Source organism: Muntiacus reevesi, chromosome 2 (genome assembly GCF_963930625.1).
Source record: "Muntiacus reevesi chromosome 2, mMunRee1.1, whole genome shotgun sequence".
In the NCBI taxonomy this organism is placed as follows: domain Eukaryota; kingdom Metazoa; phylum Chordata; class Mammalia; order Artiodactyla; family Cervidae; genus Muntiacus; species Muntiacus reevesi.
The window spans coordinates 52,159,957-52,187,524 of record NC_089250.1 but is presented as its reverse complement, the minus strand read 5'-3'; the positions used below and the strand labels follow the sequence as shown (position 1 = coordinate 52,187,524).

At 44.7% G+C, this 27,568-nt stretch overlaps 1 protein-coding gene across 3 annotated transcripts; it reads left to right on the top strand.

Annotated features, from left to right (window-relative positions):
* Positions 1–1,253: 1,253 nt before the first annotated feature.
* On the top strand, positions 1,254–19,390 carry PCMTD2 (protein-L-isoaspartate (D-aspartate) O-methyltransferase domain containing 2). 3 transcript variants are annotated; one of them, XM_065921588.1, is made up of 8 exons: positions 1,274–1,362; positions 4,176–4,236; positions 5,345–5,675; positions 9,631–9,733; positions 10,547–10,718; positions 14,853–14,976; positions 17,115–17,490; positions 18,164–19,390. In XM_065921588.1, the coding sequence occupies exons 3-8, from the start codon at positions 5,369–5,371 to the stop codon at positions 18,177–18,179; spliced, it is 1,098 nt and encodes a 365-aa protein (XP_065777660.1). In that variant the 5' UTR covers positions 1,274–1,362; positions 4,176–4,236; positions 5,345–5,368; the 3' UTR covers positions 18,180–19,390. The 3 variants fall into 3 exon arrangements, with proteins under 3 accessions (XP_065777659.1, XP_065777660.1, XP_065777661.1); XM_065921589.1 differs by having other exon boundaries at positions 1,292–1,362; positions 4,179–4,236; XM_065921587.1 differs by lacking the exon at positions 4,176–4,236 and having other exon boundaries at positions 1,254–1,362.
* The last annotated feature ends 8,178 nt before the right edge of the window (positions 19,391–27,568 follow it).

Sequence of the window (27,568 nt, the reverse complement as noted above, 5' to 3'; positions counted from 1 at the left end):
ACTAATACTGATGGTATGTTATCTGTCATATATATTAGGAAGACCCCTGGACAGAGCCCAGGGAAGGCTGTGAGATGTGAGGGGGGAGGCCAGTGAAGAGGCCTCAGTAGTAGACACGAGGGAAACAAGACCAAAGCAGGGTGGGGTGTATGGAGGGTTATCTGCTCCCCAGCAGGGAGAGGTCAAGGATGGCTTCGGGGCCTCTGTTGCAGACAGTCCCAGGCACTTGGGGAGGAAGGGCTCAGAGGGCTAGTGTGACTGTCACAATGCTGGCAGCAACCTCAGGGTCGCTGATTCAGGGCTGTGGACCACCAAGGGCAGCAGGCCTTCCCTGGAACCATGGAAAGTGGTGAAAACTATGCTCCGAGTGGAGCTCAAGTCTGGGGAGGAAAGTGGGGGCCGGAGGGGCTCAGACAGCAATGCCTGTAGCCGTAGAATATATGGGTAAGATACAGGGCTGTGTCTAAACAAAGGGTTCTGTTGCTAAAAACTAGTTGGAAAACCTATGTGAGGTTTGTGCTGAGCAAAGTAGGATAGAGGCAGATCTCAGAGTCTACTGGGAGGGCCAGGTAGGTAGCCCACAACAATGGGTGGCATCATGGGACAGAAGACCCCAGGGCTGCATGGGTCCTTCTCCAGGGTAACCTGAAGGATCTGCTAGTGGGCCAGGACGCTAGGGCAGGCCACTTCTGAGACGCAGAAAGATCCTGACTGACGCGGGGACAACTCTCCCAGGAAGGGCTGATCAAGATGCGGCGCGGGTGAAGGCAGCGGTGAAGCCAGTGAGGGTGAGTGAGCAGGTATGGGAGTGGACCCCTCGCAGGAGTGGGCATGCCAGGGGCTCCTGGCCACTTCAGCTCACCCTGGCCTGAAGCCACTGGACTTCTCTTGGCACAGCTGGATGCTTCTTGTCTGGCAGATCTTCGTTCGAATGTCCCTTACGGGTCACTCAAGCCACAGTAGCCACCACCGTGCCAGTTACTGTCCATCGCCTCTGTTTTCATTTCTTCCTCACCTGTCGGCCCCCTCCTGGAAGGTCATTTCCACAGGAGTAAGCCCTGCCGGTCGTGTTCACAGCTGGGTCTTGGCCCGTGCCGGGGCCTGGATGTGACAGCGTTCACCTGCGGCTGCTCTTTGACCTCCGCATCCGAGCAGTTCGGTGGGCGGGCCGAGACCTCAGGACGCGGCTCCAGCCGCGCGGTTGCCCCTGTAGGCGCTGGGCCGCGGCGCACGCGCATTAGGGCCGTCACGCGCGCAGGCGCAGTGGGGCGGCGGATGTTTACAGCGGCAGAGGTCGGCGCTGCGAATCGGCGGGCTGCGGGGCGAGGGGCTCCCGGGCGAGGGGCGCCGGAGGAGCTGCAGGTGCGGTCCGGCGGCCGATTTCGCGGGGCGGCCGAGGCGGGAGGTAGAGCCGCCGCGGCGGCTCTCGGCCCAGCCTGCGGGGTAGAGGGGCGGTGCGTCCCTTCCACCCCTTCTCCCTTCCTCCCTCCTCTCCATACCTTCCCTACCGCTGGGCGCGGGCTCCAGGTCCCTCCCCCGGGGGCGCTTCCTCCTCCCCGCGTCTTCCGGTGCTTTTCCGCTGCTCTCTCGCCCCCACCCCAGCATGAACGCCCCTCCTCATCCCAAGCGGCTCCCTTCCCCCCTCCCGCCTTCTCGGGGGTCAGCCGGGGCGGGTTCCCGGGGTTCCCGAGGTCTGTCTCCGTGCGCACTGCTCACACCTCTTGGGTTGACTTAACTCTCCAGACGCGCAGCTCGTCTCTAAATTACCAAGTAGGAAACATTAACCGTTAGCGCGGCACGGGAAGAGTTACCGAGGTTTGAAACAGGTTATGCCTTTTCAGACGGTGGAAGAGTCTGTTAAGGGAGAGTTGACTCTTCCAACCTTGGGGACTTGGCTGTTCTTCAGTTGGGAAGGGAGCTCTGCTGGCTGTGGTGCCTGTGTTTTGTGTTTGCCGGGGCCTGTCTCTTCCAGGTTGATATTTGCACCTCAAAAAAGGCCTTTCTCTAAACCCCCACTTGGTTTATGTGCCTGCTAACGTTTTCTTCGTTCTTTTTGGCCAGGGAGGGGCTGAAGTAAGCAACTGCATTTTTAGTGTTGGGTAGACCGGCAGGTTCCTATAACTCAAGTTTGAACTTGCCTCTCTCGGGTGGGAGGACGGTTGATGCTCCTGAGACCACCGCCTGGCTTCTCTCTGCTTGCACTTAGCCGGGAGAGACTCCTTGTTCTGACAGTGTGTTGGTATTTCCAGCTTCGATTTTAGAAAGCTTTCTTGTGTGTTAAGTAGAAATGCTCTCCATCCAATATGTGTTCCACTGCTCTGGTTTTTTCAGGCCCATGAATAGTGTGTATATGGCAGACTTTCAAGTATTTGAAAACAAATCCCTTGCATTCCTTGTAGGAGTTCTGGTTTTCACAATGAGAAATGTCTCCATTTCTTCCCTTATTCCTCTGACAGGAGGTGTGATTTTGCTTTCTTCTCCTCAGCTTATCTTCCACCTGAGTTACTTTGTTCATGTTGCCCTTAGTAAGTAGCCTGATGAGTGTAGACTTGAATCTTGGCCCCCTTATCAGAGCTTCATTCTGTGTTAACTGGCCCCTGTGACAGCCTCTTCGGCTGCCAGTCTGAGACCTTCCTACTCCTGCTCAGCCACCCCCTCCGTGTGCCCTTGCTGTTGGTTTTGGAAGGAGCAGCCCGAGAGTAAGGTGGTCCTGCTGGCAGTGCCCAGTTACATGGAGTGGTGAATTAAGGGTTGCAAAGTGTAACCAGTCAAGCATCCAGAAAATGATATGCCATTACTTTGAAAACTTGGATTAGAGTGGATTGTAGGTCTAGATTTGGTTTGTCAAAGCCATCTCTGAGGTGGTTGTTGGTGTTTTTGGTGGCATTAGAGCTGATCCACATTGATGGTTAATAATAAGCAATGATTGTTTTCAGTGTGAGGAAGTGTTAGGTTGCCAGGCAAAGTTAATAATAAATATTAGATCCTGCGGATGGTCACGTGCAGCTCACCAGTGGCAGCAGATAAGGTTACCACATAGTTATTTAGCCTGTTGTTTTGGATAGAGATACCAGTGTGTTCAAAGTTAAAGAATTTTGCTCCCTTGAGAATTTTGCAAAGCAGTATTTGGTGTAGGGTAAAAAACACAGGCCTGTGTGTGAATGCCAACCCTCCTTACAGACTGGTGTGTGATCTTGAGCAAAGTCACTTTTCAGTCCCAAGTTGCCCCACAGTGTTGTGAAGCCAAAAATGAGGTCATGATTGGCGCGTGGTGCCTGTAATCTTTTTACAGGCCCTACAATAACTACAATCTTTTTGTAGTTATTTTTACTAAAAAGCTAGCCTTTGCATGTGGATTAAACTCTTAAAGTGAGGCAGAGTTGAAAATAAGGGATAAATACTTGGTAGACAGTGAAACATACCCATCATATCCTTGGTGTTTGCTTTCTTAGGGTAGAACATTACACTCTGGGGGCTTGTGGGTGGAGAGGTGGCTTTCACATCCACCCTGGAGGATGTGTGTGTGAGCTAGACCTTTCCCTGAAGCAACCAAACAGGACTCCACTTTTAGCTAGTGACCCAAATCTTAAGATGATTGTCCTAGCCTAGGGGTATAGGCATTAGCCTCAGAACTAAGTAGTTCATCCAGGATTGAACTTGACCTCATTAACACTTTATCCTCTCTGGCTGAGTTAGTTGGCGGTGGTCTGTAACCATCAAGGGCTCTGAAACAACTTAAAAACAGGGCGAGAGTCAAATAACTGGGCCATCCTAGTGACTTGAGAAGTCTCACATTCTGCTTTAAAATCTTGACGATGAAGATGAATTGATTGCTCCAGTCATAAAATGGAAGAGTGCTTGTGTTAAGCCCCCACCTTTCACACACTGTGTGTCCTTGTGAGAAGCTGAAGATTCATGCGTGTGGTCAGCTAACTTGCATTCCTGGGGCATGCTCTCCCGCTGCAGTTGCTAGTTTTGTGTGTGTGGTGTGTGTATGGAATTTTTCTAGTGGCAGTCTTTGTGATTCTCATTCTGCTGTTAGAAGTCCTCAGGATTGTGAGGGAGAAGCAAGCAGAAACTTTGTAATAATAAAAATGTAACATTGTGGACATCATCCTGATGCAGAAAACATATCAGCCTTTGTGATGTCAGGTTTTTTCTTTCTTTCCTCCCAGCAGTTAATATCAAGTGTTTTGTAAAGCATTATCATTTTATATGAAGTGAAAGTTACCTGTGGTGAGTATAAAATTGGAGTTGTTCAATAAGAGTAAAAGCTCTACAGATGCAGGATCATTTTCCCTAGGAATCATGTGAGGATACATTAGTAGTATCCTCATATCCTCACTACATATGAGGATACTGTAGTAGTTGGCTCAGCAAGGAGGACTTGTCACTTTTTCTTCTTGAAGGCAGTTTGGAAGAGAGCAGAAATGTACTTTTTATTGTTGAAGAGGTGGAATGGGGGTATGGTAGCTACTTCTCAGGAGTTGAGGGAATTCTAGGAGTCTCCTGCTCCTTAGCTGCTGCCTTGAGACAGTTCTGTATTTGTTAAAATGAGGTGTTTGTCACAGTATGTTCCAGGGGTGAGAGAGTTTTGTGGATGTTGTTTTGGCCTGAAGTTTTTACATCAGAACATCCAAAGCAAAGGTTGAATGGTTTGCTTGACTTGATATTTATGGGCATGTGGGATTTGGAAATGCTAGGCAAAATATAAGACAACAGTTGAATTTGAATTTCAAAGTAACAGTGAATACCTTTTTAGTATTTATTGACCTGAATTTAATTTTTTTAATTTTTTGCTTTTAAAGATTTATTTACAAAAGATCTATAGCACTCGAAATATTCAAAAAAGATCCCTCTTAGAATGATTTTTTAGTAAATATATCTGCCCTCTTTTCATGTTTACATTCAATTATTTTTCCATATGTGGAAATATCCTTGTTAAGATAGATGGCTTATTATAAGCAAGATATTTTTAATCCTAATTGCTTGACTTTCTAGAATGATGACTTTTAGTAAAGTCTTGAATTCTTTAATGATGTTTTTAAGTTGTCAGCTGTGTGTTAGGTATCACATGTTCATTTGTGTTCAGTTGATATTATAAGTTACAACTTATTTTTGGATGGATATAATTAAATTTGAAATATAATTTTTTTTTTTGTTGTTCTGGGTCTGGCATCCTTGGAAGTGGAGGGAGGTAGTGTAAGGGGCTGGATGTTGAGTAAGTATTCCATCTGTATTATTTTTAGAATTCAGAATCTGAAATTGGTGTGGGTTTAGGACTTTTATTGTTCTGCTCTAACCTTTAATGTGAATAGCTCTTTTGAAAATTCTAAAACTGCAGCTTTGCCTGAGCGTGATCTCAAAGATGGGAGGCGCGGTGAGTGCTGGTGAGGACAACGACGAGCTGATAGACAATCTGAAGGAGGCGCAGTACATCCGTTCTGAGCTGGTGGAGCAGGCCTTCCGAGCTATTGACCGTGCAGACTATTACCTCGAAGAATTTAAAGAGAACGCATATAAAGATTTAGCATGGAAGCATGGCAACATCCACCTCTCTGCTCCGTGCATCTACTCGGAGGTGATGGAGGCCCTGGACCTGCAGCCTGGTCTCTCATTCTTGAACCTGGGCAGTGGCACTGGCTACCTCAGCTCCATGGTGGGGCTCATCCTCGGTGAGTCTGGCTCTGTCTCACGTGCAGGAGGGAGAGCATGCTGGCAGCCTGTCCTTAGTGGGGGCTGAGTTGTAACTGCCCTTGGCCTGCCCAGCCATTGTGGTGTCCACACAGTTCTTGGGTTGGGGGGAGATGGTATTAATGGAGAAATTGCTGTAATGAACAGAAGACTCCCTCTGGAGCTTTCCTGTTGCCCCCACCTGTACCTCCAGCATCTGACCAGCACGACCTCCTCTTGGACAGCAGAGGACCTAGAGATTGTATAAATTTGGACCTTACGGTGATTTCTCGATTTAATACAAGCACTCAATCTGCCTGTCATTGTCTCTAAACTGGAATAATTAACTTTAAAGTCCCTGGCAGTTAAAGTTCTTCCAAGCAGTTTTTGTTTTTTTGTTGCTTTAATACTAAAGGAGTTATTACTTGTAAGTTATTTTCAAATGTATTCCAGGGGTAGGAAAGATTTCACAAGTTATGCTATTTGAAGCCGTTTTAGCCTGTTTTCTCAAACAAATAAGTTGTGAGGTTATACATGGAAACTGACCATTTTAATACTGAAACAACATTATCAGACTACCGAAGATTTTAAGGATTCCTACCTCATGTTAAATACAGTAGTAGGGGACAGGTGTCTGTTTTCACTCAGAGTTAGGTGAACAGTTCTGCGAGAGGAAGGCCAGGAGCCACTCTGTGCTTTAGGAAAGGGCACTGCGGAGGAAGTGGGCTGGTGCCCCTGGGTGGAGGAAGACATGGCTGGCTTGAGGCTGCTGGGGTCTTGGTACATGTGGATGTTGGAACTGACAAGGTTTGCTAAATATCTTAAGTTTTGGGCTTATGTATCTTAACATTGTTATCAAGTCAGTGTAAGATTCTGAATATTGGTGATTTCAAGTAATAACAGCTTAAAAGTCAAGTTTAGTCATTAGCAGTACATTACAATATTGTTTCTCTGTGGTTATTACAGGCACTTTAGAAAATCTTAGTAGCCGCTGTTGCTTTTGTGGGTATGGAATGAAATTTTTGGTTGCTTTATAAGTTCATATACGTCAGAATTTGGTAAAGTTTTGAGATTCTGATCATCTGACTTTGGGCTATAAAATATAAATTTGGGCTATATCCTCAGATTATTAAATGTGTAGTTTTTTGTTTTCTTGTTTTTTTAGGCTAAATGCTTTTTGAACTTGTCTTGGATTGAGACTGCTTTGCAAAGAGAGCTCAGGTTTTTCATCATTCTGGAATTAGTGAATTGTAATTCCTGCTGTTGGAGCTGAAAATTGGAGGAGCTAAGGATAAGGTGGTATTTGGGGGGAGGGGGAGGGTTATCAAACTGATTAGATTGGAAATGCTATTTAAACACGAAATGCTTAGGAAAGGATGACTTAGAGTCATCTTCAACTGACTTGGTGCATTTGACATTCTCTGAAAGTCATAAAGAAACACTCAGGACGGATATTGTTGCTTGTATTTTCTGAGCCCCCGCTTTCTCTTTTCTGGGGGTTTTGCTGGATGTCAGGAGGGAGAGTTCTGAAGGAAGGAAAGCTGTGTTTTTGGTTGTAATGGACACTGCGTGCTGCTTTGATGTATTTGAAGGTGGTAACTTGAGAGTCTGATTTCATGGGTAGAGTCTCGGACCTGCAGGCGAAGGATACAGGCACTGGACCGTTCTCACTGCCCGGTTGCTGTGTGTCTTAGGCCTCCCTCTGTGGTTTATTCACCTTCGTGCTGTTCACTGCCGAGGTGAAGACTTTGCTGGTCTCCCAGTGCCTGAAGCCTTTCATCTGACTTGGGGTGACTTGGGGTCCTTACTCTCTCTGCCCTGCTGCCTTTCTGCCACTCTGCTGTGCTTGTGTTGTGACTCCTCGCCTTGCTGAGGGTGCTCCTTTCTCGAGGTTCCAGTTGGCAGGACAGCGGGGGGCGGGGGGAGATGCAGCGCTTGTGAGCTTCATCTGACGTTGTTTTGTGACGTGGGAGCTGCTCTGTCTGGGGGGCCTTGCGGGACCAGCTTTAGGGTGGTGTCCTTGGTACCACCATCCTGACCCGTCCCATCCTTCCTCCCTTCTCAGTCAGCTTTTTATTGGAGTGGGTCGGGGTTATGTGTTGTTACTTTGTTTGGTCTGAAGCTTCTTGTCCTCAGTAAGAGTCTAACAGAGCTGAGGGGCTAATGTGATGAGGGGGAAGTAAATGCATGTTTTTTTGGTCTCTGGCAAGTGACCAAGAGAGTGGTGAGATTGGGCAGGAAGTAATGTGGATGTGGTGTCATAAACTGGAAATGTGACTTCTCACGTAGGCTGTGTTTTGATGAGAGGCTGTTTTAGCAGCCACTCTGTGTGGGAGGCATTGAGAAAGGAGAGCGGGTGAGTCGTCCAGTAGAGGCAGGGAAGCCTGCACCTGGGGGAGCTGCTGCACCGGGAAGGGACCAGGTGATCAGTGGAAGCAGAGATGTGTGTGCAGTGCACAGATGGCTGCATTTACCAGTGTTTCTGTTGGATGTAGGGTTGAGTGTTACATTGTGACTTTGTATGTATGTCTTCTAAATAAAGCCCGAGACGCCATGTTCATTTTCTCATGCAGATTTTTTAAAAATCAAGGTATAACTTACCCATAGTAACTTGACAAAGTTGCATGAAGCATGTATGAATGTAGTATGAAGTATGAAGCTTGGTGACTTTTTACATCCTCCTCCATATAAGCACCACCCAGAACAAAATGCAGAGCAGAATCTGTGCCCCAGAGGTTCCCATGGCCGCCCCTCCAATAGTAGGACCCCATCCACTCCAGGGGGAAGTATACTCACCTCCATCACACAGATGAGTGTTGGCTGTTTTGACCTTCATACAAATGGATTCTTAAAACCTAGAGATTCAGTGAAGCTGTTTTGTGTCAGTAGTTCTCACTGAGATTTAACCCAGCGGCATTTGTATGTAGAGGAAGCACTTTTATCATTAAGTGGGCTCCTGACTTTTCTCATAACTTTAGTTCCAATTATTGATAAACTTCTTTCTTCTCTTTCATTATTTCATTTATTTAGCTGTGCTGGGTGTTAGTTGCGGCATATGGGATCTAGTTTCCTGAATAGGGATGGAACCTGGCCCCTTGCATTGGGAGTGTGGAGTCTTAGCCCCTGGACTACCAGGAAAGTCCCTGATAAATTTATTTTGCTTAAAAAATATGTCATTGTGACTTTGGAGTTACAGTTTTATTTTGATAATGATTAAAACTATTTTGTGAGGATTAAATACCACATTAGAGTGTTTGGGGAGACCTTTGTTGGAAAAAAGACTTGTGTCCACTTTCTTTTGCAAAGACACGTTTCTTCTTTAATTCATTGTTGTTGTTCAGTTGCTAAGTTGTGTCCAACTCTGTGTGACTCCATGGACTGCAGCACGCCAGGCTTCCGTGTCCTTCACTGTCTCCCGGAGCTTGCTCAAACTCGTGTCCGTTGAGTCGGTGATGCCATCCAACCAGCTCATCCTCTGTCGTCCCCTTCTCCTCCGGCCTTCAGTCTTTCCCAGCATCAGGGTCTTTTCCAGTGAGTTGGCTCTTTGCATCGGGTGGCCACAGTATTGGAGTTTCAACTTCAGCGTCAGTCCTTCTAGTGAATATTTAGGGTTGATTTCCTTTAGGATTGACTGGTTTAGAGGCACCTGTAACTCTTGGTTTCAGACCTTGGCTGTTTTACCTTTTCAGATGATTCTTGAAAAGTTTGAGGATAGGACAATCAAGGCTTTAGGAAGCTGTGAGTTGGTAGTGCCATGTAAGGAGTATTGATAATGTGGTGAGCAGAGGCTAGTCTGCGTATTTAAAGATTGGATTTCCAGGGTGATTTCGGCCCAATAAATGTGAATTTCTGTAATTATACACGTCCAGTCAAATGTGTTGCAGTCGATGAAATAGAAATAAAGAGTGGGGGTACTTGTCCTGTTTCTGTATGTTTTCTTATTCTGAAACCTTTTAGGCCCTTTTGGAGTGAACCACGGGGTGGAACTCCATTCAGATGTGACAGAGTATGCAAAGCAGAAGCTGGACTTCTTCATCAGGACAAGCGACAGCTTTGACAAGTAAGACCAAAACTGTCCATGGGTCTGGGTGTCAGTTATAACTTAAACTTTGGATTGAGTGGAAAGAAATCAGTTTATTACTGTTCATGTTCTGGCAATTGTGATTAAACTGTGGCAGGTGAGTCAGTGATATGTGTGTATATGTTCTAGTTATTTTAAAAATATTTTGTGTTTTTAAGGACCTTAAGTTTTTGGTTTTTTTTTAATTATGATACCTAAATAAAGGTAATTTATTACCAGTGTAAGAGAAGGAAATAGAATGTTCATTTTTTCTTAATTTTCATGTTTCCAATAGAGGCAGCATTTTATCATGTCCTTGTTTCTGAAATGGAATTGTTGCACTTGTCTTTAAATGTACCATGTGACTAGCGTTTGCCATTTTAAAACAAGGCATTTAAGTCCTTACTTTAGGGATTAAAATTTAGAAAAACCAAATATATTTTTTTCTTTTTTTACTCAGTAGATCTTGAATAAGATATAAAGCAAGATAGGATAGTAAAAGATAATGAAGATGTAAGATAATAAGATAATGATAACAGCAAAGATAGTGATATGCTTGGAGCTTGGGTGACTTAAGTTTGGATTGTGTTTATGATACTGACTTTCATAATATTTTCTTTGGAATTTCTAGAGTTCTGTTTATTACTCACATAGTTCTTTCAGAAGTCTGGTATCTCAGCTTCTGACTCTTAATTTTATTATGTCGCTGTGGGATTGTACAGTGAAAACATAACCTATGTTTAATGTAGATTTACTATATAGACTTGTTATAACGTGGTATATTTAGTTGTGGAAAACATCTTTTGCTTTCAGGTTTGACTTCTGTGAACCCTCTTTTGTTACTGGCAATTGCCTGGAGATTTCCCCAGATTGTTCTCAGTATGACCGGGTGTACTGCGGGGCAGGCGTGCAGAAGGAACACGAGGAGTACATGAAGAGTCTCCTCAAGGTCGGGGGCATCCTGGTCATGCCGCTGGAAGAGAAGGTCAGGGCCTCTTGTAACTGGCGGTTTTTGTGCACTCAGCTGTCTGCTGAGGTCTGTTCTGGGGAGTTGACAGGCATTTTCTCTTGTAACTCTTGTTAAAAATCCCTTCCTCTCGCAGATGAGAAAACAGGCTAGAGAGAGGCCAAGGTGGGGCGGGTCCTGAGGACTTGCTTATGTTCTGATTTGATTTATTTTGGAGGAAAAAGGACACCTGAATACTAGCCAGCAGTTACAGAGTTCTTCCTTATTTAAGATCTTGCCTGTTCGTTCTTTCTGATGCTGGCAGTGTGACTGGCCCTGATCCATTGTTTTGTTAAGGGCTGTAGAATGACGTCATTCTGTCATTTCTGTTTATTCAGTAGCCGGAATACACAGGTGGAGAGAAACACCCTCATTAGTTATTTGTTTACCTTGAGGTATACTTTATAAAAGGAGGTACAGGATAAATTCTCATTCTTATTAACCTTTGTTTATCAGTTTTTCTCAATAATTGGTTTCCTAGCATCTGCCAAAGATAGTAACCAGTGAGGTTTTGCTTGATTTTTTTAGCAAAATGAATTCATGCAAAAGCATACTTAATATTTTAATCTCTGTGTGACCCTTATCAGAGTTCACACTGTCTCACTTTGGCCATGGCTGCCTCTCCACATTGGCTCTTGGACTCTGCAGCCTCAAGAATCTTTGATAGTTTTGTTAATTTCTGGTAAGAAGACGTTCCAGACTTGGAATTAACTTTTTCTGAAAATGAATAACCCCTGTTCGTTTTCAGTTTGGTGGGAATTGGTGTTTAGACACCACAGTTGCGATCTCGAAGGTGATTGTGGATCCCTGTTTGTTTTTCTGATGGACCACTAATGCTTGGGAGTCAACTGCCACCCACTGCCCCAACACACACACACATTTTTTTTTTTTTGGTTTGATGTTTTGGAGAGAAAAGACACCATAAGTTCATATCAATACTTCCAAATCAAGATCAGGACCAGGGTTCTTTTTTCTCACATTTTAGTGTTACATCAGTAGTACTTTTTTCTCAAACTGAAAGTCCTGATCCCCAACCACCTGGCTTACTGTTAATCTGCAATGCATGGTGTCATCAGTAGCAATCTGAATTCTGAAACTAGTGCAGGATTTTTCTTGTTTTGTCAGGGAGTGGCTTGGGGGCCCCACTGTATTGTCCTTATATTCCACTAGAGATGTTCAAATTACTATGTTTTAAGTTACTGGGAATTACACCTCTGTGTAAAGTTATGACACCAGCCCCAAAGAACTGCTCATTTGTTTTCTTTTCTTTCAGTTTTGAGAGGTCGCCATTTTGGGGATCTCAACTTTGTAAAATAGTTTTAAGATTCCAAAGTCTAAGCAAGGAATACTCAGAATTTTATTCTGTGTATGTCCCCTCTTCTCTGCTCCCTTCACCTGTAGGTGACTCATTTTTTGTTTTTGGTTTATCTTTCGTTAAAAAAGTAGAAGCTAAAAAAATTTTCATCTTTCTAAATTCCGTATATATGTGTTAGTATACTGTAATGTTCTTTATCTTTCTGGCTCACCTCACTTGGGCTGGGAAGATCCAGAGGAATCGGGTGGAGAGGGAGGTGGGATGGGAGACCGGGATGGGGAATTCGTGTAACTCTATGGCTGATTCATATCAATGTATGACAAAACCCACTGAAAAATAAAAATTAAAAAAAAAAAAAAATTTTCAGTGAGGGTACACACTTTTTTACACTCCACCCACCCATTCATACATATGAGAGTTGTTAAGTTTTATACATCATTTAGTTTTTTAAAAAGTGATGTTGATTATAGCTAGAAATTCTTTTTTATCATAACTGTTTTGTTTATTAAAATTTTTGTTGGTGTATAAGAATGTGGCTGTTTCAGATAGGTGTGTATAAGGCTTGTGGCTGTTTCGGATAGAGATTTATAAGGCTGTGGCTGTTTCAGATGAGGTGTATAAGGTTGTGCTGTATCGGATAGGGGTGTGTAAGGCTGTTGTTATTTCGGATAGGGATGTATAAGGCCATGGCTGTTTTGGACAGGGGTGTGTAAGGCTGTTGCTATCTTGGATAGGGGTGTATAAGGCTGTGGCTGTTTTGGATAGGGGTGTGTAAGGCTGTTGCTATTTCGGATAGGGGTGTATAAGGCCGTGGCTGTTTTGGACAGGGGTGTGTAAGGCTGTTGCTATCTTGGATAGGTGTGTTTAAGGCTGTGGCTGTTTCGGATAGGGGTGTGTAAGGCTGTGGTTATTTCAGATAGGCATCTTTCACTGTTAGAAACAGTGCTGCTGTGAAGAGCCTGTACAGACCGTGGACATTACCTTGGTTTTGTCTGAATTCGTGACCTCCTGCAGGAGTGCCTGACCAGAGGCTGTTTAACCTTGGCCATGTCAGAGGCAGGTCGCCAGGAGTCGGTTCTTATTGCTGTTTTAGTAGTTTGCAGGATAGGGCCAGATGTCCCTGTGTTTGCTTTTCTTTCTAGAGTATTGTTTTAAGTACGTATTTATTTATACGAATGAGTTTAGAAGTCTGTGTTGTGTTGCAGAAATACATTGTGTTAACATCTAGATGAATGAGGGATCGAAGACATCTTTTCAGTATTCATGCAGATGAATACTCCAGCATGAAATAGGGATTTATAGTTTTGTTTACAGGTTTACTCATAGTTTACTGATTAAATTCAAATATTTCACGTTCATGATAACTGAAGTTCTCCTTTTAAAACATTTTTGAAAAAAAGATTTGCTGGTATATAGGAATGTGGTAAGTTGTTGATGTTTGTCTGGTACATGAGAACTTAGTTCTTTTAGTTCTGAGATCCAGGACACAGTCTTAGTTTTTAGAGGATTTTGCTAGCTTAGATATTTTTAGATGAGAGCGCAATCATTGTGGCTTGTCAAAGCTGACCAGAAATCCTACTGTGAACTGTTCAGGCCATTCAGAACCTGGCACGGTCATGGAGCACATGCGTGACTGTGTTGTCCAGTCGAGTTCTCGAGGTGCTCCTTGTGCTGTGGTTCACAGGAACCATCTGGCTGACCTACACTGCAGCGTGTCAGCCAGACAACCCTGTGTCCCATGGGGGCTGCATCCCTGGAAGCCCTTTAGACACATCGATGTGCACCTCCGAGAGTGAGGCCAGGTACCCACATCCAGGGTGGCCCACTCACCTTTGAGGAAGCAGCACTGATTTGTGATGGTAGCTGCTGTTCAGTGGGGGCAAGATGGTCTCTTCTTGTAGTTTCCATCCCCCAGAACAACAGCCAGGACTCAGTCTAGGTTGCAGGTGGTTGTGTCTTTAATGAACTTTTACTTTAGGATCACCCTGGTCTCCTTACGTTTCCCCTACAACAGTGACTTCTTTGGAAAGTCTGTAAGAAGCTTGTCTTATCAGATTCCCCACATTCCTTCTCTCATTGTACTAGGAACTGGAGTACCTTTGCAAGAATGTTGCTAAGTTAGGTGTCATTCTGGTCATGTCATGTCAGAAGCCCGCGTTGTCAGGTGTTTTCATCTTTAGTGTCTGTGTTTTTTTAGATTGTATATCAGTTCAGTTCAGTTCAGTTGCTCAGTCATGAATGACTCTTTGTGACCCCATGAACTGCAGCATGCCAGGCCCCCCTGTCCATCACTAACTCCCGGAGTCCACCCAAACCTATGTCCATCAAGTCGGTCATGCCATCCAACCATCTCATCCTCAGTCGTCCCCTTCTCCTCCTGCCTTCAATCTTTCCCAGCATCAGGGTCTTTTCCAATGAGTCACTTCTTTGCATCAGGTGGCCAAAGTATTGGAGTTTCAGCTTCAGCATCAGTCCTTCCAATGAACATCCAGGACTGATCTCCTTTAGGATGGACTGGTTGGATCTCCTTGCAGTCCAAGGGACTCTCAAGAGTCTTATTCAACACCACAGTTCAAAAGTATCAATTCTTCGGTGCTCAGCTTTCTTTATAGTCCAACTCTCACATCCATACATGACCACTGGAAAAACCATAGCCTTGACTAGATGGACCTTTGTTGGCAAAGTAATGTCTCTGCTGTTAATGCTGTCTAGGTTGGTCATATAGGAGTGATTGTATTTAAATATAAACTACCAGTGGTGAAATCTTTTGAATATTCTCATTTTAATCTCTGGGACAGCTGACTAAGATAACGCGCACTGGCCCTTCTGCTTGGGAAACCAAGAAGATTCTGGCTGTCTCCTTTGCTCCACTGATCCAGCCCTGCCAGTCCGAGTCCGGGAAGTCGAGGCTCGTCCAGTTACGTGAGTGCAGAGATTCTTACTTACCTTTTAAATCTTTTTACTCTTTCTAGAATTTGAAGGGAAACAAAATTCATCAGGAGCCTTTTAATATTAAAGAGAATTTTTCCACTCACTGAAGCCTTAAAGTTTTACAAGTGATTTTTAAAAAAAATCCCTTGAAATCATTTAAAAATTATAATCGGTTTTTAGCTTATTTTGAGTTATTTTAGGTCATTTGTGCTTAATATTCAAGGGTGAAAGGAAACTCTCTAGAAAGAGAAAAAATAGAAGAGAAGCATGAGCTGAGGCAGGTAACTGTCAGCTGGAGGACCTGATGTGTGCAGTCAGGTTGTGGGAAGCACTGGGTGGGCAGGTGCTTAGACCCGAGTTCATCATGTAGGTGGTGGAGCCTGTCCCATATTTTAAATAGAAGATGTGGCGCCTCTAGACTCCCTGGTGGTCAGGGGAAGATGACTTTATCAAGTGCTTGCTTCCCTGAAAATGCCTTCAGAACAAGGAGGCAGATGTGACCTGCAGTGGGGAGGGCACTGCTGTCCAGAGCCTCTGCAGAGTTTTGGAAGGTGAGGGCTCAGGCCGGACTTGAGACCAGTGTCTTGGTCATGCTGGACAGGGTCATGGTGTGATGGAGGGCACCTGGAGATGCAGGTTTTAAGGCCAGGGCTTCAAAGCAGATGTGGCCCAATGAGCAACTATGATGCTATTTAGGGCTCCTGAAGTGAACATTCCAGTTATTTGTAACTTTATCTCGTGGGCCAGAGGTTCCTAGGCTAGTAGAGTCACGTTGATGAGGGTCAGCTCTTGGATGGATGGGCAGGTGATCAGACTGTGGGCAGGAGCCAGTCAGGAGACCCTTGGGATTTTCCAGGCAGGAGATAAAGACCAAAGCTAAGACACTGGATTCCATAACGTCAGGGACTCAGGAGGCACGCGGGGCCTTTCTGAGGAAGGATGTGGGAGTCACAGCTGGCTGGCATGTTGTGAAGGTGGGTGTATGGGAGGCTCTGACCCCAGTCAGGCCTGGGTTGGAACCCAGGGAGCTTTTCACTGCTTTGTGTTACTTGAGGCCATGGGATGGATGTCAAACCAGGGATCAGTAGGCATAAGCAGAGGGGAACCTCTTTAGGGAACATGCCAGGCTGGGTGGAAGAGGAAGAGGCAGCAGGAGAGACTGGGGCCAGGGGAAGAGGTGGCTTCCACCAGTGGCCCATTGGGGTGAGCTGGAGGCCGGAGCAGACTGTCAAAGGTCTGAGAAAGCGTCCTGGGGGGTCACAGCAGGAGGAGCGCTGAGTGGCATTGGGGCAGGATGCCGTGTTGGGGTGTCTAGGAGCAGGTGAGTGCCAGGGCCCCTCCCGTGTCCTGGCAAAGGAGCCTGGGGCTCCCGTGGGGCAGCGAGTGCAGAGCCGATTCTGTGAGGGCCTCTGTGGTTTGGGTAAGAGATACTGCATGCAGCAGAGGAGCACTCTCTATAGTGTGGGTTAATATTTTTCGGAGAAGTTAGGTTTGGGGGGTAGAAAGTGAAGCTCATTTTCAGTTTAATGTATTTAAAACATGATCCCTAATAATTCTGTTCCCCTCAGAGAAACCCTTATATTGCCATGTAATTTAATTACCAGATTTTATTTTTCCTTGATGTGCTTTGGGAATTTTGTTCCTAAAAATGTTTTGGAACTGCTTGTTCTCTACTTTAATAAAAAAAGGAACAAATACTTAAATTCCTGAAATACTGTGAAAATATTAAAATAGATAAAAGAATGCTGGAGCCCCGTGGTCACTGTATTTCTGCTGGATGAGAGAATGCATCAGTGAACACAGCAAATAGAGAAGTGAAGCCAGAGGCCAGGGGACCAAACCCTATAACCCTGGTTCTGATTCTTCCACTGATTGATTATCCAAGCAGTGCTGCTTCCTTTTCTTATCTGATTTAAGGGTCAGTTTATTTGAAAATATGTTTTGAAAAATACCATATGAATGCAAATCAGAGCATAGATAACATTTGCCTCCAACCCTCTCCTGTTCTTGTCGTTCTTGTCATGTGTTTGTAAATTTGCCAGTGAATGAAAATGAGGTTAGAATTTTCTCAGATGTCTAGACCTTGTGATGTCACGAAGGTGAGACTGAGTCTTGTTCTTTGCACGCAGCACCCCTGGCGGTTCGCAGCCTCCAGGACCTGGCGCGCATCGCCATCCGGGGCACCATCAAGAAGGTCATTCACCAGGAAGCAGTGAACAAAAACGGAAATGGACTGAAGAACACTCCCAGGTTTAAACGAAGGAGAGTTCGCCGCCGCCGAATGGAAACGATTGTCTTTTTGGACAAAGAGGTCTTTGCCAGTCGGATCTCTAACCCCTCTGATGACAACAGCTCTGGAGACCTGGAGGAGGAGCGGCGGGAAGAAGAGGTGACCACCCCGCCGGATACCAAGCCTGAGCCCCCGGTGAACTTCCTGCGTGAGAAGGTCCTGAGCCTCCCTCTGCCAGATCCCCTGAAGTACTACCTGCTTTATTACAGAGAAAAGTAGGTCTGTGGTTCAGGGGGGAGACCCAGTCTGCCTGGAGGGCCACCGGGGCAGGGGCACTGGTGAAGGAGGGGCTCCTCTCTGCATCTCGTCTGTCCTTGACTGTCATCTAGAGCGCTCCTCCCTCAGTCTGACTTCTATGAACACAGTCCGTAAGTTAAGAGTGTTCTCTCAAAAGGGCGAGAGTCCCCTGGAGGAAGCGCTGACTTCCTGCTCTCAGGAATCACTGAGGTCTGTGTGTGGAGACGGCTGGGAGACTGTTCCTTACATGAGATACCCTGCATCAAAAAGGAAAACTGAAGTTGAAATTAACCTGTGTTGCTTATAAAATGTGAGACAGAAAGCACAAGTTTTTAACTCTATAAAATCTTTTCTGAATGGGACATGCCTATGCCCGAGTTTGAATTTTATAGTATCAACCTTTTAATTACTGGCACTGAGTTTCACTAATAGTTTCACTAAATCTGTCAGTTATCTGGAGTGGGGAGCCACTGAAAAGCCCTCCCTTATTTTAAGTAAATTAACGAAATCTTATGTGAATTGTCACTTGTAATTTAGAAAAAGAAAAATTGTGATGGGGGAGGAATGAAAGTATGAAATTGCCAGATGTCTTTGTGGAATTGCAGAGGATTTCCAAGGAATTTTTTGTGACACCTTTGTTATCTTTAAAAGAACCGGCGTTGAGTAATACCATCAAAGAAGATCCTGAAGAAGGAAGCCAGTGTTGTGTTAACAAAGAAGCTACATTGCTTGTGCCGCAGTGACAGAGATGATCATTGATTCAACTTTGAGGTGACGGTTTCTGAGGCTCTGTCTTCAGAGCACGTGGAAGGTACTGGCTACAGGAATTGGATTGGGGATGATGTGGACAGCCCGTGGATTTTTCTTCTGTTGGCTATTTTTCTGTAATTACATTACAGTACTGACTCACAGATTTTATCTTTTGTAATTCTGGAGAAAAAGATTGGTTAGTTTTGTAATTTTTTTTAAGAACAAACATAAATGATCAGTAGCTCTTGCAGTAGAGTGGTTTCACTCAACAGTGATATGTGCAGTCCATCTTCTCCAGGCCTGTGTGTTGAGAGCTTCCTGTCTTATCACGTCCCGGGTCTTGAAGCAGAGGCCGTCCTGTTAGTCAGGTAGCAGGATGTTTATAGGTGACACTGCTTCTTCCAAAACATCGGTTCTTGTCAGACTTTTCAATTTTATCTAAAGACTAGTATAAAATCTTAACAGTAAATCCAAAATCAGAGTGCTGATGGAAGATTGATCATCCAGATTTTATGATTAATTTTATCCCTTAGCTTCTCAAATGTTGCTGGAGTTCCATGCCTTTGTGGTTTCACTAGCTTCACTGAGTTCTATTTTTTTTTTTCATTTATGCTTTTTTAAAAAAATTGTATCATTTTATCATAGAATACTGTGTGCACGCATAGCTGGGGAAATGTGTACAGCCCCCTAAATTGGTACAGTTAAGCTGTTGTAAAGGTTTCTTCACTGCTGTGCTCACCTGCCTTTCACTGGAAGTCAAGCCTCATTCTCTCAGAGACAGAAGCATGAGTCATGTTTACTTTCTAAGGCTTCTGTTTGCAGATCTTGTTGACGTTATTCTAATTGATTTGTAGAGACCTCTGCAGCACATATACGTTTTTGAACATAATGTTAAATAAGTGATATTGGAAATCTGTTGATATTAGGTGACGACTGAATTTTTTTCTATCATTGTGTATGAATTTCCCTATTTTTTTCAACCACATTTGCCTTTATGCTGGATTGTAAGAACTCTTTACAATGCGTAAGACATTATTTTCCCCTATATATGTTAAACCCTTCCTAACATTTTGTATCTACATGTTGGTTTGTGACTTCTACACCAGAATTTGGTTAAAAAAAAGAAAATATATATAGATAGATAGTATATGTGAAATAATTTGGTGTTGATCTATATTATAAACATAAAGGAGAGTCATCAGTGAGCTTCCCCATGTATTAGCACCTTTCTCTAGAGTTCAGTGCTTTCTGTTTTCAAAAACAGATGAATTATATATAGTCTGTGTTGTCTGCAACCTCTGCATTGTAAACCATAGACATCGGCTGACTTTTATGTTTTGAGTAGTCTGTATTTTTATATGTGACTTTTGTCTTGAAAGTAGTAAAGCCATAGACATGTGCAAAACAAATAATAAAATTTATAAATATTAAGAATGTCATATAGAAATCAGCTGTGTACTTAATGTTTTTGCCAGTCTGGAGCTTTCAGGGGATTAATGCAAGAAATAGGAAACAAAGACTTTATTAAGCTGATATCCAAAAGATTCCAATAAAGGTAGTTAAGACACTTTAGCCTTTTGGAATTGCTTTTGTTTCCTGTGTGGAATTAAAATTCTTAGCTATTTTTTTTTTTTTTTCCAAAAAATCTTTTAAAGTAGGTTTTAAGAAGTTAGGATCATGTGTTTTCTTTCACTGTATTGTTGCTGAATTCTGTACTATTTTAGCACACCTAGGGGAACCTGATTTGTAATTAAACACAGGAAGTTGGAATAGACAAAAGTCAGACTATGTGAACAAAGCTGTCTATAGAGTGTCTGGTTAGTTTTTTGGTACGGTTTTCCCATATCGTGAAAATATTAAATAAAGGATAATTGGATAATGGCAGCATATCTTACAGGGCCATAGGGGTGAGGGTAGGGTTTAGGTGTAGGGTTGGTTGGGGGTCAGGCCAGGGCCATGGTCCAGATTTAAGGTCGGGGTCCAAGGGTTGTGGTCCAGTATGTTTCAGTTACCAGCGTCTTCATGGTTGAGAAAAGGACCTCCCCTCACAGCTTTGTGGCCTGCCAAGAGAGACATTAACGCTCTGAACATTTGTGTGTCCCTCTTCACATCAACCATCCAGCACTCTGAGGCCCTGCAATCCTTTGGCCTCCCAGTTGTCACAGATTTTTGACATCCTCATTAAGACTGAAAGATATGGGAGCAACTGGGCCTGTCCAGGGGAGGTTCACACTGGTCACCTGGTCTTGGGGAGCCACATGCACCCGTGTGGGCTCTGAGAGCTGCCAATCCTGGATTCCATGAAATGGAGTAACCCTTGAGCCTCCCAGTGCGTCGCTGAGCAAGACTTTCCTTACCACCGTAGCATGTAGTCTCTGCTCTTTATAAAGAAGGGAGGAAACTGGATAAGTGAGCAATACTGTTCTTGGGGCCTGGGTGAGGAATGCAGCCAGGGGCAGGTGTGACTCCTGTGCCCCCATCACCAGGGACATGAGTGAGGTCTGTGCCTTTTGCAAGTGAAGGGCTTCTTGCTGTCATGGGAGGACTGCAAGGGCATTGAACAGGTGGTTGCAGCGCCTGATTCTCAGTCAACCCTCCTTCCTTGGCCTTCATGTCCCCCGGCTGTGCCGTAGGCTGTCAAGTGATAACGGAACCTGCTGTTTTCCCCAAGCCAGCATCTGTCTCAAGCCAAAGCCCAGAACCTCAGCTTTCCTTTTGGAACTTTGTTATCATTGAATTGTTTAAGCAGGAGTAGGCTTGTGAGACTACTTAGTAGGCAGTGAGTAGTGGTGTTAATCCATATTATGTGATTTTTGATAATCAGGTTAGTGGTATTGTGGTTGGCCAAAATCTTGGCCTTCTCTCCACATTGAAGCCAAGACAGAGTTTGGAGGAAACAGAAAGGAGGCTTTAATTCTCAGCTGGCAGAGAGGGGAACACAGTAGGCTTGTGCCTCAAGAATGATGCTCCACCCCGTCCCATGAAGAGTCTAGGGGCTTTTAAGACAAGGGCTCACAGTCGGGAGTTGGTGATGAGAAACAAAGGTGATAGTGTTAGGGGAAGCATGCTGATTGAAACCGTCCACCCTGGCCAGGCACCATAGTAACAATTTGCATGAGCTGTTTTATGACAGGAGATCCTGATAAGGAATACGGAACTAATAAGCCACCCCCAACTGGAAGAGTTCGGGAAAGGCCAAAAGAAGACAGTGCGTGTCCATCCACTTCCCAGAATCCCTCTCGCTATCATCCATCTTGGCTGAGCGATGCATGCGCCACCAGGAAAGACTCTGAATTAGTATGATTGGCCATGCACAACAAAGGAAACTATAAGCAAGGTGAAAAGACAGCCTTCAGAATGGGAGAAAATAATAGCAAACGAAGCAACAGACAAAGGATTAATCTGAAAAATATACAATCAACTCCTGCAGCTCAATTCCAGAAAAATAAATGGCCCAATCAAAAAATGGGCCAAAGATCTAAACAGACATTTCTCCAAAGAAGACATACAGATGGCTAACAAACACATGAAAAGATGCTCAACATCACTCATTATCAGAGAAATGCAAATCAAAACCACAGTGAGGCACCATTACACGCCAGTCAGGATGACTGCTATCCAAAAGTCTACAAGCAATAGATGCCGGAGAGGGTGTGGAGAAAGGGGAACCCTCTTACACTGTTGGTGGGAACGCAAACTAGCACAGCCACTATGGAGAACAGTGTAGAGATTTCTTAAAAAACTGGAAATAGAACTGCCATATGACCCAGCAATCCCACTCCTGGGCATACACACTGAGGAAACCAGATCTGAAAGAGACACATGCACCCCAATGTTCATCGCAGCACTGTTTATAATAGCCAGGACATGGAAGCAACCTAGATGCCCATCAGCAGACGAATGGATAAGGAAGCTGTGGTATATACACACAATGGAATATTACTCAGCCATTAAAAAGAATTCATTTGAATCAGTTCTAATGAGATGGATGAAACTGGAGCCCATTATACAGAGTGAAGTAACCGAGAAAGATAAAGACCAACACAGTAGACTAACACATATATATGGAATTTAAAAAGATGGTAACAATAACCCTATATGCAAAACAGAAAAAGAGACACACAGGTACAGAATAGACTTTTGGACTTTGTGGGAGAAGGCAAGGGTGGGATGTTCTGAGAGAATAGCATTGAAACAAGTATACTATCAAGGGTGAAACAGATCACCAGCCCAGGCTGAACGCATGGGACAAGTACTCAGGGTTGGTGCACTGGGAAGACCCAGAGGGATGGGATGGGGAGGGAGGCCAGAGGGGGGATCAGGATGGCGAACACATGTAAACCCATGGCTCATTCATGTCAATGTATGGCAAAAACCACTACAATATTGTAAAGTAATTAGCCTCCAACTAATAAAAATAAATGAAAGAAAAAAAGAGTGATTGGCCAAAGACCACCTGGAAACTAATCCCATCACCATAAAACCCGAGACTTCGAGCCATGCGGCAGAGCAGTTCTCCTGGGTTCCCTTCCCTACTGCTCTCCACCCGGACGCCCTTTCCCAATAAAATCTCTTGCTTTGTCAGCACATGTTGTCTCCTCGGACAATTCATTTCTGAGCGTTAGATAAGAGCCCAGTTTCGGTCCCTGAAAAGGGTCCCCCTTCCTGCAACAATAGGATCTTTATTTCTTCCTCTTGTGTTTTTTCAATGACAATCGTAAACTGGCTTCAGTGACCCAGTAAATGAGTTTGGCAGTTCAGTGGCTCTGCAGCCTTCTTTCTGATATGTAACTACAAGGGGAAGGGTGTTGTAAGGGTAAACACCAGATAGGGGATGTATTTAGCATAGAGTCCAAGGAAAAAATGTGAATTGTAGCTCCTGCAGAGTTAGGGGGCAGTAAAGCAAACTTAGTTACACACATTCAGAGTTAGGAACTAGGAATGTTCAGGCATGCTCACTGTTCTCTTTATCTTCCTTGCACTCAGGAAAGGAAAGGAGAAGAACTCATTGCTCTTTTTTTCCTTTTCACTGATAGTGCAGCAGTATGAGCATGATTGGGATATTAATTTTTAGCACTGGAGCAGATTAAGATTTTGTACTTAGTCAGTGCCATATGTATTTGATGCTGTAACTAAAGAGATAATCCAAGTGCTGTTTCACAGGCTGCTTTGTGGTAAAGAATCCGCCTGCAATACAGGAGACTTGGGTTTGATCCTTGAGTGGGGAAGATTCTCTGGAAAAGGAAATGGCAACCCAATCCAGTATTCTTGCCTGGGAAATCCCATGGACAGAGAAGCCTGGCAGGCTGCAGTCCATGGGGTTGTAAAAGAGTCACACATGACTTAGTGACTAAAACAACTACAAGAAATTCCTCCTATATCCAGGTTGCTAAGAAGTAAAACTGAGTTATTCCCTGAAATGTCCAAAGCCATCACCTTAAATAATATCTTCAGCTAAAAACAGAGGAAAGGCATTGGGAGGTGAAGTCAGTTACAGCAGGTTATTCTGCAAAAGAGAGTAAAGAAGGGTATGATTGCAGATTTAAGTTGGGACCTCTCCACTGATTAGAATTATTTGAGTTTTAATTATCCTTGTATTTTTGATGCAAAGAGGGATAGCCCTTAAATATGGAGATTTCTCTGTTGAATATGTCCTTCATAAAAGGATGAGATGGTTGCATGGCATCACCAACTTGATGGACATAAGTTTGAGCAAGTTCTGGGAGTTGGTGCAGTCCATGGGGTTGCAATGAGTTGGACGTGACTGAACTGAACTGAACTTTTGTTGAATCCCAAAGTGAGGCTTGTTTAGCTTTGGAGAAAACTGCCCAACTGTGTTACAAAGTGGCTGTGCATGTGTCTCACTGGCAGTGAGGGAGAGTTCCTGTTGTTCCTCACTTTGCAGCAGTTGATATTGTCATATATATGGAGTTTAGCGGTCCAAATTGGTGTAGTGTGATATCTCTTAATTTGTAATCCCCTAGTGTTATGATATTTTAATATAATTTTTATGTGATATTTACTCTCTGTATATATCTTTTGGTCACGAGTCTGTTCAGATCCTTACCCATTTTTTATGGGTTGTTTTAGAGGTCTTTATTTTGAGTCCAAATCCTTTATTAGATGTGTGGTGTACAGATATTTTCTCCCAGTTTGTGGCTTGTCTTTAGACTTTTAGAATAAGGTCTTTCAGAGTAGAATTCTTTAATTTGATAGAGTCTGTAAGGCAAGTCCAAGGAGCCTGGGCAGAGCTGAGTAAGAGGACCCCTGCTGGAGACCAGAAGGGGATGTCTGGATCTCTAGAGTGGGATTTTGGCAGTCAATTTCCAATGTCCCTTTATGCCACAGCTGGGACATGGACCTGGAGGGGGCCTCGGCTTTAGGCATGAACAGGCCCAGTGACCTTTGCCACATTTGAAGCAAGGCCCAGGTGGCTTCCTGTCTTTGTTGGTTGATGGAGACTTGGAGCCATGTAGAGCCGTGGCTAAAAGGTGGTGTTTGGCCTGATCTCGTTTGGCCTTCTCTAGCTTTGCCTATTCTTCCCTGTTGTTGAAAACCTTAAAGGCTAAATTTAAAAGGTCTCATTGAAGGGTTTGAGGGCCACCTTCTGCCTGTTTTAGTTGGATATCTGGAGATGACTGGGAGATAAAATGGGTGTTAAGGACAATGGTACCCTCTGCTGAAGTGGGGTCTAATCTTGTATATTTTTGTAGGGCTTCTGTTAACCTGGCTAGAGTTTGTGCCAGGTTTTAGTCCTTGAGTTGCTAGCTGGAGCTTATCAAGGGTGATGGCTGTATGTCCTGCCTTTTGAAGGCTCACAATGAGACAAGCAACCACATGATTAGGGCTGCCCACCAAGGTCTCCCTGCCTGATAATCCCAGTTGGGATCATCCCTGGGGACATGTGGATCTCATCAGCATGTGCCTGAGAGGCTTACCATACTCTTTCCTTCTCTTCTGGGAGAAAAGTGGAGGAAAGCATGATGTAAATATCAGGGCAGGTTAAGTCATAAGACTGGTTAAGATACCTGGATTCTTTTAGATAATTATCTGGCATCTGAGGAGAAGGAGCCAAGATCCTTTTTGATTTGAGATAGATCGATGAGGGAGAAGGGGGCATGAACCCGAGCAATGCCTTCTGCTCCAGCTGCGTCTGGTAAAAGGAGGAGAAGAGCAGGCAAAGGAGTGGGGTCCTGCTGTGAAGTTTGCTGCTTTAAAGTTGTGGGACCTGGTATGGGGAGGGGGTCTAGGGAGGTCAAGGTAGAAGCTTGGGACCCTTGGGGTTGAGGGTGTGGCTGAGGTCTCAGAGTTTGCCTCTAGCACAGGCAGGGGAGGAGGGGTTGGGAGCTGCAGCAGCTGTGGCCTGCGCTTGAAAAGGAGGGAGGGAGGAGGGGGTATATGGTGGAAGTTGTGGAACTGGATCTAGAGCAGCTGCACCGGGATTGGGAGCGATAGGGGGAGCTCCCTTGAGAAGGGTGAGCTGTGGTTGGCAGGGTCAAAGAAAGAAGAAAAGTCTGAACAGGGATTGGGAGACATTGTATTAGGAGGATGTGGCCCAGAGTGGGCTAAGAGTATTTGAAAAGTAAAACAGGATTCACAGAGGGAGGGTCGAGAGCGAAGAGCAAAGAAAGCCTGAACATAAGGGATCTCTGACCACTTGCCTTTGTGGTGGCAGAAATTATCGAGATCCCATCGAGTATTATAATCGAGAGTTCCATTTTCTGGCCATTGGGACCTATTATCAAATCTGTATTGTGACCAGACAGTGTTAGAATAGTAAATAAGTCTTTTTGGTCTTAACTCCCCTTGGAAGCCCAAGGCTTTTAGGTTTCGGAGAAGGCATCCTAGACGAGTAGATTTTGAGGGCTGGGATTGAGAATTTCCCATTGCGACTGAATAGGAAGGGTAGACAAGGGTGAGAGACAGCGAGGAGAAAGGTCCAAGAGAAAAGCCATCCCCGTTCTCAGGACCTTCTCAGAGAGTAATAATAGTCTGCTTTGAAATGGGCATCCCCTATTTCAAAGTCAGATGGGGCACAAGGCCAAGGGCCAAAGCGCTGTGGGGATCTTCCCGCCTAGTGCTAGGACTTGGAAACGAGGTGAGAGAGAGAGGATCTGAGAGAATGGGATTTCACTCACCCTTGTAACCGATGGATGAAATGTGGGCAGGTGTGAGGATGTCAGTCCAGCAAGGCAAGTGGAGAGTCCTGTCCTGGGGCTTGTCTCAAGTTTCTCGGCAATATCCAAAGGAGGGGACCACCAGAGGTGGACTCGTAAGGAGCCCACCCACTTGCAGTGGATCTTCCCTCCTGGCACCAGAATGTAAGACGAGTGCGGAGAAAAAGAGAGCGAACCGGGTAGTCAGGCAAGAAAAGAAAATTTATTAGAGGGAAATGAGAGGGTGACTGGCCCTTGAGTAGAACCCTTTCTGATGGGGTCTTTCTTATACCTTGCCAATGAAAAATTCTCTGAAGGGATGGTTAATTTTTAGCCTGTAGTTAGGTCCTGTGGTCACGCAGCCAGGGTCTGGAATCTGGTGGTCTCCTAGCATTGAGAAGGTAGGCACCAGCGGGAAAACAGAATGTTGTTTGGGCAATTTGGTCAGTCTCACGGGTCACTGTGATTTTATTCTTTGTTTGCGAGGTCAACATAATGAGCCATTTTAACCATGAGCCCCCATGTAGGCCCTGTCGAAGTCCACAGTATTTTTTCCTTCTGCATGCTGGCTTTTTGTGTGTTAAAACTCAGAACATGTTCTCAGATCAGAACATGATCTGCAGAGCAAAGCTAAGGTTATGTAGATATTCTTCTGTGTTTCTGTGTAATTTTGATAGTTTTGCATTTTAAATGCCTGTTAGTCAATTTGACTGAATTTGGTATAAGTTTTACAGTTTGTGTTCAGTCATTTCATTTCATATGGTTTCCAGTTAATTGTCCTGTCACTTTTGGAGAAGTCATGAGATATTCGTCTCTATTTCAGTTTGAATTTCTACTGTTTATTGTCTGCTGTAGAGCCAGCCTGGGGGCAGGGCCTGATGCGACCTGTGAGGGAGGCCATGTCTGCACTTTCCCATTGGCTGTCAGGGGACGCAGCGCTCACCTCCCTGAGCCGGGGTGGGAAAGCGCGCTGTGCCCACAGACGTGGCTCTGCGCTCAGCTGTCGGGATCCCCGTCTCCTCAGGACCTGCTGGGCCTTCGGCTTCTGGAACGCAGGGATCTGAGTCCTTGCTGACAGCCTGGGCTTCAAGACAACCCGGGGGTGATTCCACGCTGATGGGAGCCTGGTCTCCTCAGGACCCACTGGGGA

Excerpts from the sequence above, each read along its gene's own strand:
- PCMTD2 (XM_065921587.1), top strand. The coding sequence starts at position 1,276 with ATGTTTACAGCGGCAGAGGTCGGCGCTGCGAATCGGCGGGCTGCGGGG. Across the intron at positions 5,676-9,630 it reads CATGGTGGGGCTCATCCTCG|GCCCTTTTGGAGTGAACCAC; the intron begins GTGAGTCTGGCT and ends GAAACCTTTTAG. Across the intron at positions 10,719-14,852 it reads TCATGCCGCTGGAAGAGAAG|CTGACTAAGATAACGCGCAC; the intron begins GTCAGGGCCTCT and ends TCTCTGGGACAG.